This window comes from Globicephala melas, chromosome 16 (assembly GCF_963455315.2).
Source record: "Globicephala melas chromosome 16, mGloMel1.2, whole genome shotgun sequence".
In the NCBI taxonomy this organism is placed as follows: Eukaryota; Metazoa; Chordata; class Mammalia; order Artiodactyla; family Delphinidae; genus Globicephala; species Globicephala melas.
The window spans coordinates 36,597,797-36,609,132 of NC_083329.1; the positions used below are offsets into that span (position 1 = coordinate 36,597,797).

Below are 11,336 nucleotides of genomic sequence, written 5' to 3' on the forward strand. Positions count from 1 at the left end.
GACTTTGTCATTTAGCTATATGAAATTAGATGCACAAGTAACATCTGGGCGGGTCTGAAGTGGAATCTGATTTTTCATGGCAACTAAAGTGAAATCGTAAAGAAAAGAGTAAAATTGTACTAGATGCGAAGGATCTACGTCCCCAGGAGGATGCCACTCTCCCCACTGGCCTTATGTCCCCCTCAAGAAAGAACAATGCTTTCTCCTTTGACGAAGGCAAACTGGTTTGGCCAACCAGGTACAAGATTCTTGGGTCAGGGCCAGAAAGAACAGGACAGTGAGTGGCTGTTTTTGTTTGTTGTTTTCCAGCAGCAGTGGGAGAGAGCTCGTCAGAGAATGGCTTCTGTGTCCTGGGTGACTTGGTTTCCCTTCTTTGGTTGCTGCCGTGGAGTCTCCTTCAGATGCCCTTGAGAACTTGTGGTCAGTCAATCTGCCACTCAGACCACGGGAATGAATGAGCAGGGGCTACATTCTATAGAGTCCACCTGTTGGAGTGTTTTTCTCTTCACCTCCTTCCCAAACTGTTCTTTGGGGATTTTTCTTCAGTATGTGGGCCAGTCCAGAGGTGGAGATGTTGCATGGTGGTTTTTACTACAGTTGGGCTACACGGTGCATTTGCCTTTGTTGCTGGCCTCTTGCTCCTGATGCAGCTGTGTAGGCTCTTATATCCTTACAACCCTAGCTGCATTCATGTAGCTTTATTTTACCGTTGGCTGACAGTACAGAACAAGATTGGACCTTGTACCTTGAGAAGTCCTGTAACAGGTTGGGAGGAGTTCTGACTCTCTTCTTTTCCACTGGGTTTGCTATATATTCTTTTGAGCAGAGCACAGAGATCTCCACAGACCTCTAGGGCAAGGAGAAGACTAGTTAATATTCCGTCAACTTGGAACTCCAAGATCTTGTGTTTACTTGGGTAAAGCCACTGCATGAAGTCACAATTGAGAATGAAGTCATTTTTTTCATTCGCCATAAGGGGGCGCTCTTGGCTCTGCTTCTTAACCTTTTCTGGGCTAGGCAGAGAACTTTGCTGATTTAGGAGGCAACTGGTAATTTGAGGACTGATAAGACCAACCATGTCTGTGGTCATTTCTGTCCAGGATTATAACTAATTCTTGCCTAATTCGTAATATCTGAAAAATGTTCTCAAAGAATAACTGTGCCCCAAATGGGACATGAAAATAAAAACTTGCCTAATAGCTAAGAGTGGTCAGAACCTCAGACATGAGGAGGAAGTGGGGAATGCTTTAACCAAGGCTTCACACTTATTAAGACTGTTGATATTATCTCCAAACCATGATTATTTTGTGTTTGTGGGTATGAAATGTGTTAATTTCTTAAATGTATGCCTTTAAAGTATCCTGTAATTTTAACTCGTCATTTTTTTTTTGATATATGGAGAGATTTTCAAAATGTGACCCCTGAAAGACAACATCAAGTTATCATAACTCTGATTTTAAAAAGTTTGTCAGTGATTCATTCAAGAGTATTTATTGAGTATTTATTGTACTGTGCAAGGTACAGATTTCAAGATCAATTCCAAACTAAACAAGTAAAACCTTCTCTACCAACTTGGTTTAGTAGTACTAAAACAAATACTTTGCATTTTTACACTGTGCCTTCCGGGGTTTTAAAGCCTTCTCATAAGGCTTTGATCTTTACAGCACCCCTTTGACGGGTAAGGTGAGTATTTTCTCTGCTTTACAGGCAACGGTATGCCTTTTAATGGGGATGATTTTATATACTTTAAATATTTTAAGCAGGTTGTTGAGAGTTCCAACAATGTCAGTAGAAGCACCCACTTACATGTGACACAGATGGATCAAAATATAAAGAGAACACTTTTAAAACCAAGTATGTCTCAGCATCTGTGTCAAATAAGGCCATCAAGGACTCTCTTGGGGGAGCTTATACCCTCCCCCCACCAAGTTCTTCATCAGCATCCCCTACTGTTTTGGTGTTGATAATTATTGTTTTCTGAGTCTCTTGTAAACTGCCCTATAAGTGGAACTTCGATGCCGCACTCCAACACCAAACTCCTCCTGTAGAGGTACCTACCTTGAAATTGACACTGACCAAGTTCTGCTCTCAGTTTGGCTCTTACTTCCTATTGAACCCTAGCTAGTCTTGACTTTTCTGAGACTGAGTCTTCATGTTTACAAGGAGGGATTAGATTTTGATCTTTGAGTTTGCTCCAGCCTCTATGAGTTTTACGTGTTACAGCTGTAAAACGTTAAAACACTTCTCATCTCTGATACCCAGGAATAATCGTTTCGGCTAGACAGATGCCAACACAGTCTCACCTAATTATGGAAAGAAAAAATAATCGTAAAGGCCATGCAAAAAAAAGAAATTGTGTCATTGGTAAAGGGTTTTTCCAACTACATCTTCTATTTTTTTCTTGTGGGGAGGTGGGGGCATTACACGTTGTCTTTTGGTGAGTTGGTACCAAAGAGCTTTGAGATTGTGTTAAACAGGCACAGACCCGATTGGTGTACTCTCAGAAGAGTGATTGGATCTCTGTCAGAAAGACCACGCCAAGATAAAAATACACAGAAGTCGAAACCAACTGGAGAAGCACAAGAAATAGTGTGGCCAAAATCCTAATACCATCACAAGTCAGTAAACACCCCCTTCTATGGAAAACCATCCCAGTAATCCCAGTAAGTAAATAGACTTAAATGATATCAACCAGTGCCCCAGAAAAAATTCCTTTTTAAGCCTCTATTTAAAGCCAATATCTTCTAAAATGAGCATTGAGTTCACAGATATCTTTTGAACCTCATATGATGCTTGACACTGTGGGAAAAAAATCCTAGACGATAGACTCTGTGCCCTAAAAAGACCTATTCATCTAGCAAGCCATTAACTAAATTTTGTGTAAGTTTAAAGTGTTTAAAGGTGCATGTTTGCCAGTGCAGGAAGTGGCATTACTTAAGGCTAAATAGGGCTCAATTTTATTTGGGTCCATTAAGTGGGGTGCTGGTTTTGATCGGTCAAAATGTTGTGCCTACTGTTTCAGCATCCTCCGTGAGAGAGAGTGGACAACTGATGAGATTTTAACTGACCACTTTCCCCGAGACAATTGCATTTGTAGATAGGAGGACACAGACTTCTGTCCTGGGGCGGGGGGTGCTTCATGGGCTGGAAAGGCAGAGAAGCTGGTGGCTATTCTTCAAAGTGCTGCTGCGAGTAAGAGGGGAGAGCCTGGGCCAAGCAGGCTGAAGCTGTGGCTTCAGGTCTTGCTGCTCAGGGTTTTATGGAGCATATTCTAACAGGCTTAGAGATAGAGGCTGGAAGAACCAAGTAAGGAAAAGAACGTGATGGTTGAGGCTGGGGTCTCAGAGGAGGCAGTCCTGATAGCAATCTATTAGCTAAATCCAAATTAAGCAAATGAAGCCACCTACTTAAATCTGAGAGATTCCAAAGCATTCAAGCATGAGAGCTGAAGCCAAAGAAAAGAACAGCATGTGCTGAACGGAAATTTGAAGGTTGACTTAATGTCTGTGGAGGGCAAATCTGAGTGACATCGTACTTCTGAGCAGAATTCATTTGGAAGTGTGAGAAAGTGAGCTTTGATGGTCCCTCTGGAGCACTGAGGAGCCCAAGAGTGAAGGCTTAGTAAATGGCATAAGAGACATTCAATAGTGTGGTGTAATTCTCAAACTTCTTCTTAAAAAATCACCCCACCCCCCCCAACACCCCCCAAAAAAAGTAAAGGAGAAAAAGCCCTCCTCTTCTCTCTGAGTTGCTGCATGAGTTACACAAAATTCAAAGGTAGGGTGATGTCTGCCAGGAATGGGAAAGAAGAAGTGCCTGGGTTGTCCTAAAGGTGAACTGCAAAGAGCAGTGGAGGAGGGGGAAGATTGAAGAGAAGCCTAGAAAGGACAGGCTGTCTAACTGGGAGAAACCCCCCCAGCAGGGAAGCCAAGGGCCTGCATGGTACCTGTCTCTGCTACCATCCAGATATCCAAGCAACATTAGAAAATTCACCCCCTTTCCTTTTTCGCATTGGCTGTCAAGAAGCTCAAAGCTGCTTCTGAACATTTATCTGATCAAGACACAAGCAGAATATCGTAATATTCTTATGGCCAACTGAGTTTTAAAAAAATAAAAAAGGCTGCAGTAGGGCCAGAGGCTGGGGGTTCCAGAGAATGGGCATCTAAGGAATATCCATATTCCATTAGTGGCAGTTCAAGGAGGTTCTGAATTATGAATTGACCTATTATAGGGGTGTGTGTGTATACATACACATAAAACATCCCATATATATCTTATATATTAATATATATGTTATGAATTGGACTATTACATATCATCTATTTTAGGCCCATATATTGGTCTATATTTTTGTTGTACTTATTTCCTCATAGTATATGGCTTTTTATCTTTTATTTCTCTTTACATAACTTTATTTGATGTTAAATGAAAACTTCCTCAATTATTCTTTAGGTAAAATGTGGAGTACACATTTAAAATAATATGTCTCATTCTGTAACTCTGTTCCAGGCACTATACTTTTCCTTCTGTAAGGCCATGGCAATAATCATCTTGGCCGTGTGGCAAACCCTGCTCTTCTAAGGACTGGATGAAATCACTTCAAGTAAAACACTTAGTTAATGCCTGGCAGACGTTACATAGTAACTTTAACATTATTGTTATTGTTTTCTCCTTTAATGCTTGCAGTAGCCTCATGCGGCGGCTACTATTGTTATTTCCCTTTGGAAAGGAAGGGGTGATAAGAATACGCAAAGCTTCATGGAGAGAGGCTCTGGCCCCATCCTCATTGTGAGGCAAGAAGAGGCAAAGCTAGGGTTAGGAGCGATCCCTGGCTTCGAAGTTTCCGTCCCAAACTTCTATCCTCTAGGCCCCCCTTGTGTCTGGCCCCCGGGTCAAACGCGGAGGTTGCTTTTCATGCAAGTTCTGGGGTCACCCCCGGCCCCCGCCCCGACCCAGCACAGCTCTCTTAGTACCGACTTCCTCAGGCTCAGTCCAGGCCAGTCGACTCCAGCTGATGGTGGAGAAACGCAGAGGTGAGCGTGGCCTCGCCGGTGGGCTCTCTGAGCCTGGGATGGTTTGGGGGAATAGGCGTCAAGGACGTGGGGCAAGTTGGCTTCGCGAAGCCAGCAAGGGAAAGGTAGGGAGGGCGTGACATCATCTGTTCAATCAACAGCCTCCCCTGAGGCTTCCAGAATGCAAAAATACTCCCTTGATTCTCAAAGTGGGTGGTTTACTGATTTCACAGCTTCCACCCCAAATTGAGATGCAGCGGCTTTTAGCCAGATCTGGGCAGGCTCTGGATGTTAAATCCAGCCCTTGACTTACTTTTTTCTCTTTTTTTGTAAAGTGAAGGATAACAGTCGCGGTCCCCTTTCATCCCTCCGTGCCTCCAGGTTCCCGTCGCTGGTCTGGGCGACCCCGGCGCGCCGCGAAGGGACGACCCGCCCGCCAGGTTTGGGGGCTCCTCCGGGGGAGTCTGCGTGAGGTGGGATCCGGAGCAGTCCGCGAGCTGGCGGGCATAGCTCCTCACCGGAGACACTGAAACTGGAGGAGGTTCCCGTCCCGCCAATCTGATTTCCTGCGCTGCTCGCCGCCGCGCGCCGCTGAAGACCCGCGGTTAATTGCAAAAGGGTAGTTTGCTGATCACTGCTGGTTAGATCAATACGGCGAGAGCAGAAAGAAAAGATCCGAAATACGAAAGGTACGTGGCTTTTAAAAGTTTTTTAATGCAGTTACACTTGTATCTTTATTAAAACACATAGACGCAATTTTACGTATGCATGAAAAAACACAAGTAATTCTGCACTGGTTGCAAAGGAGCTCTTTCCGGTGATGATGGAAATATTCTTCATCTTGTTTGGGAATGGTGATGATCCATGAATTGAGTTGTCAGAACTCGTAGAAACTCTACACTGAAGATCTGTGCATGGTATCGTGTGTAAATTGTACGTCAATTAGAAAATCAGAACGTAATCTTGCATGCATAGAAAGTACTGCGTGCCGTTGCGTAACTGCATACATGAATGCCGATTAAATGCAGCTGTAGATGAGTATTTATAGCAACTAAGCGCAACTCTGTTGGATTATTTAATTATGCAAGCTCCCCGAAGCCGGGAAGGGGAGAAAAACGGCGGCTGACATCACTCGGGGCGGGGCCGAAAGCCCTAAGAAAAGTCGGTAGGACCCGAGCGGCAGCCGCAGCCAGACACCAGCTCATCATGAGCAGCCGCAACGGCTCCGAGCTCCACGTCCTCTGCAGCTCCGGCCAGCTGTTCTTGCAGCCCCTCTGGGACCGCCTCAGGACCTGGGAGGCCCTCATCCAGTCGCCCTTCTTCCCCGTCTTCTTCTCCATCACCACCTACGTGGGCTTCTGCCTGCCCTTCGTGGTGCTGGACGTCCTGTGCCCCTGGGTGCCCGCGCTACGGCGCTACAAGATCCACCCGGACTTCTCGCCGTCGGCTTGGCAGCAGCTGCCCTGTCTGGGGCAGACGCTCTACCAGCACGTGGTGTTCGTGTTCCCCATGACACTGCTGCACTGGGCGGCCAGCCCCGCCCTCCTGCCCCCCGAAGCCCCCGAGCTGCTCCAGCTGGTCCGCCACGTCGTGCTCTGCCTGCTGCTCTTCGACACCGAGTTCTTCGTGTGGCACGTGCTGCACCACAAGGTGCCCTGGCTGTACCGGACCTTCCACAAGATGCACCACCAGAACTCGGCCCCGTTCGCGCTGGCCACGCAATACATGAGCGTCGGGGAGCTGTTATCCTTGGGTTTCTTTGACATGATGAACGTCTTGCTGCTCCAGTGCCACCCGCTCACTGTCCTGACCTTCCACGTGGTCAACATCTGGCTGTCGGTAGAGGACCACTCGGGCTACGACTTCCCCTGGTCCACGCACAAACTGGTACCTTTCGGGTGGTATGGGGGCGTGGAACACCACGACCTGCATCACTCCCAGTTTACCTGCAACTTCGCCCCTTACTTCACACACTGGGACAAAATACTGGGAACTCTGCGGTCTGCTCGCGCCAAGTGACATGCAGGCACCCCTCCCGGCGTAGTAGTGTGTGCTGTGGTGAGGGGTGGGTGTACCTCAGACGTTGTGCATTTCACCCTTGAATCGGGAGAGACGCCCTTGAGGTTGCTTTTTTGTTTTATTTGCTGGAAACTTACAGAGAAAATCTGATGTATTTTTCACAATCTAGTAATTTACGTAATGTTTGTATATCAACAATTATATTCTTGATGTGGAATTTCAGCTCACTTCAATAGCCTTGATATCTGGGTACAAAGTATCCAAAATCACTGGCGTATTTAAATAATCTCTGAAAGGGTTTGTTTGAAGAACAAGGAGTTTTACTCTGTTTGAAGGTGTCCTAGAACTAGGCTAAAATAATATATTTTTATGGAGAATCTGATCTGTGACTCTGTAAACAATGAAACATGTTCCTGCTGGACAGTGACTAAGATTATTGTGCCTTTTTTCTTTGTTTTCATAGAGCTGTATATTTATATCGAAGGAAACGTTATTTATGTTTGAAAAAAAGTTAAAAAAGGACATAAACCAAACAAGTACTGGCTTCTGGCATTTTCACTGGCATTTTGACTGATAGAAACTGGAATGAGAACAGGGAGCTGGGATGGCAGGTGCTCTTCAGAGTCTGCGTCAGCCCAGCTGTGGAAAGAGGAATCTGGTGGTGGCAGGTTTGGGGGAGGGGAAGCTTGTAGGAAAGGAGGTCAGAGAAGGGATCTGTTTGTTGGTTTGGGTCTAGAGATTTCACAGAGGGAAAAACACTGTTGTTCTGGTTGTGTTTTAGTTGATTTCTGTGTAACAGAAAACTGATAAAACTTACTCTGTAAAGTTTTACAGAGAGATTAACACTGGGCCACCATTGCATTATTTGGGGGGGAAAGGGCGGTGTTGGGGGATGAGTAGAATTAGTGAAGTGCCTTGCTTTGCAAAACGGGTAAGTCAAGTGTGTGCTTTAAAGGGGCTGATAGGTAGGGGAGGGATTATGAGTGAGCCCCCCCTTTTCATAAAGCCATCTAATACAAATGACCATCACACATTGTCTCTACAATCTGAGATTTTTGTATGTTCACTTTTCTTTATGAAGACTTACATGCAAACTGCATACTCGTTTCTCAAAGAAAGAAAAAAGTGAAATTTGGCCCTAGATCCCTAGTTCCTCACTTGCAAAAGGAGATTGATTGTGTCCCAGATGTTCTCATAGATTACTTGTGACAGTAAATGTGCCTATAACTGACTGCACACCTGTCACCCATCATGTACCCCATTCTGCTGCTGCATAATTGTTTTAATTTTATCTTTGGAACACCGTTTAGATAGATAGGGTAAAGGTAAAAAATCAAGACACTTTAGACAGAAGATCTAAAGAGAGGCAGCTTTGCATGGAATTCTAGGCTCATAATATATGCACCAAACTATCTTGTTTAAAGATGAAAAAAATCCATCTAAAGACTTGATATCCATACTCTGCCAAATGAACCTCCCTAGAAATATGTTGCAGTGCTCCAAACCTTTGCAAGATGCAATCAGAGTGCCTGGCTGCCCCTCTGATTTTCTCACATTCCCTCCCAATGGGCGTGCCCTCTTGGCTTCTGCTGAAGTCACCTCCTCCTCTGTCCGCAGCAGGACCATGCTGGCACTTAAAGATTATATCAAGAATAAAAAGTGAAATTCGCAAGCGCAGGTAGTGAGGGGAAAATGCCTCACTGGAGGTAGTGTGTTATTATCATGAGCCAAACGGTGAGCAGAGAAAGAAAAGGGGGATGAACAGGCTGGGGTAGAATATATACTATTAGTTGCTTTGAGCAGCTTTAGGCATGCAAAAGCAGTCTGCAAATCCTGGATAATGACAATTTGTTACAGCTCCCTCCCAGAGAATTTTTGAAATGGGTCATAATGCCTCACTGTGTAAGGGAATTTCCCATTTAGGACAAATTGTACACGTGGAAATTACTTGGGTTCAGAACACTTTCTCAGAGTTGGATGTCTTAGCAGTTTCTGATACCTTGGGGGGTGGAACTAGGGGGGTGAAGAGGATGAGCAATTTCTTGGATAGTTTTGAGAGAAGAAGAACAATGATAATAACGAAATAATGCACATTTGCATGAATTTTCTCACATTGTTTCACTTGTTCCTTACACTCTAAGGGATGTAGAATAGTTATTATTTTTTAAATTTTAATTATTATTATAATTAAAATAATATAAAAATATAATATATTTTAATATAATATATATAATAATATAATATAAAATATATATATAATAATATAATATAAAAAATAATTATCATTATTTTTTCATGATATGGATGGAGACTTGGTATCTGCACCGGTCAAGTGACTTGCTCCAGATGATAAAGTACTAGGATTTGGAGCTGGTTCTTGAACTTAGGTCTTGTAGTGTATACTGTACCTGTCTTTGGGTGGCGCTTATGGTAATCTTCACAACTGCCAGTGAGCTACAAACCCTGCAACACCAACAAATGGCCTCCCTCTGCTATTCCTCCCCTGTCAAACACAGCATCCGCCATGAATTCAAAGCCTCTGCTTGGCAGGGGAGAAAGCCAGATTAATCTCAGCAGGGCTTGGGAAAGCATGAAGCAGGTCAGAGGCTCTGTTTTCTGTACCCTCGTTGCACATCAGGGAAGAGTACACATGCTGAAGCCAGATTGCCCTGGGAGGGGTGTGGGGGGAAACTTGACTTGGGACTTAACAAACTGAGTGACTCTGGACAAGTTACTTAACCTCTCTGTGCTTGGCTTCCTCATCTGTAAAATGTAGTTAATTACAGAACCTACCTCCTAGAGCTGTTGTGAGAGATTTTGAGCTACTCTGTGTGAGTGCTAGGTGGGTTGGAGGTCTGGACTGTATTTGTGTTTGCTACAAATGATGCTTCACGATGTGAGCTCCAGGACTGTACCAGGATCGTAATCTTCTGTCCACACAGATGTTTGAGCTCTCCTGTCTACAGGGAACCAAAAAAAGTGTTGGAAAGAGCCAGAGGTCTGTGTTTGTCTGATTCTGTTTCCTCACCTCTGAGTCATCCCACTCCCAACTCTTCCTGAGACTTTCACTCCCTATTCACTGCTATCTTCCTAATGATCAAATCCAACGATTTCCCACCCTTGATTTTCCATCTCCTTGGCTTTTTTTTTTTTTTTTTTTTTGCAGTACGCGGGCCTCTCACTGTTGTGGCCTCTCCCGTTGCAGAGCACAGGCTCCAGACGCGCAGGCCCAGCGGCCACGGCTCACGGGCCCAGCTTCTCCACAGCATGTGGGATCTTCCCGGACCGGGGCACGAACCCGTGACCCCTGCATCGGCAGGCGGACTCTCAACCACTGCGCCACCAGGGAAGCCCCTTGGCTTTGTTTTTAAGGTATTTGTTTCTGCTCACCAGCCTCTTAGAATGTGGTTCTTGCTTGGTTTTAGTGATGCTTCTCTATGTTGTTTTCCTTCCCAATTCTCCAGCTGTTTCTCCTTCCTTCAGTGGCTGCACGCTCTCCTCAGCAGGGAGGCCAGCCTCAAGGTGCTTCTCATTTTATTAAAAAGTATCTGTGTTGTGTGTAATGACGATCCTTCCTACCATCTTCTGGTGCACCCTCTAAATCTCTGCTTGCATTGCATTCCGGTGCACACGTGGGCACTTCTACGTGCACAGGCCATGTGAATGTGTATAAGTGCACGACATATGTATACACACTGTCTATGTACCTACCACGTACAGACTATATGTCCACACACTGTTATACGGACACAGACATGCATTTGCCCAGTATATGTGTATGTGAACATACACAGTATATGTATGAACACTATATATGTACAAACATACTTTATACACCCTATACATGTATATATGTACCCATAATATACACTATATATATACATGTTCAAACGTGACATATATGTGTACATATATAGAGACATTATATACGTACATCTACCATATATTATATATGTGTATGTAATATGCATATGTATATGTATATATACAGATATATGTGTATATGTATATGTATACATATGTATATTCAGGTATATGTGTATATATACGGATATGTGTGTATATATATATATATACACTCCTCTCTCTAACTACACACACACACTGCTATTTCGGTCCTGTTTAACATTCATCTGTGCCCCTAGTACTATGCCTCGTTCTTGATAAATACTGGTTCAGTGTTGTGTGAATCCTGGAAGCAGTAGAAACACAGATTTGCCATTAATCATGTTTTTCTTCATTTATTCCATCTTCCATCACTAGTCCATCCTAGCTTCCTAACTAAGGCCATGCCCACAACCCATA

General features: G+C 44.3%; 1 protein-coding gene across 1 annotated transcript; it reads left to right on the plus strand.

Moving 5' to 3' along the window:
* Positions 1-136: 136 nt before the first annotated feature.
* On the plus strand, positions 137-7,816 carry CH25H (cholesterol 25-hydroxylase). The gene is made up of 3 exons (XM_030865036.2): positions 137-2,663; positions 4,510-5,701; positions 6,101-7,816. Exon 3 carries the CDS (start codon positions 6,219-6,221, stop codon positions 7,029-7,031), a length of 813 nt encoding a protein of 270 aa, XP_030720896.1. The 5' UTR covers positions 137-2,663; positions 4,510-5,701; positions 6,101-6,218; the 3' UTR covers positions 7,032-7,816.
* The last annotated feature ends 3,520 nt before the right edge of the window (positions 7,817-11,336 follow it).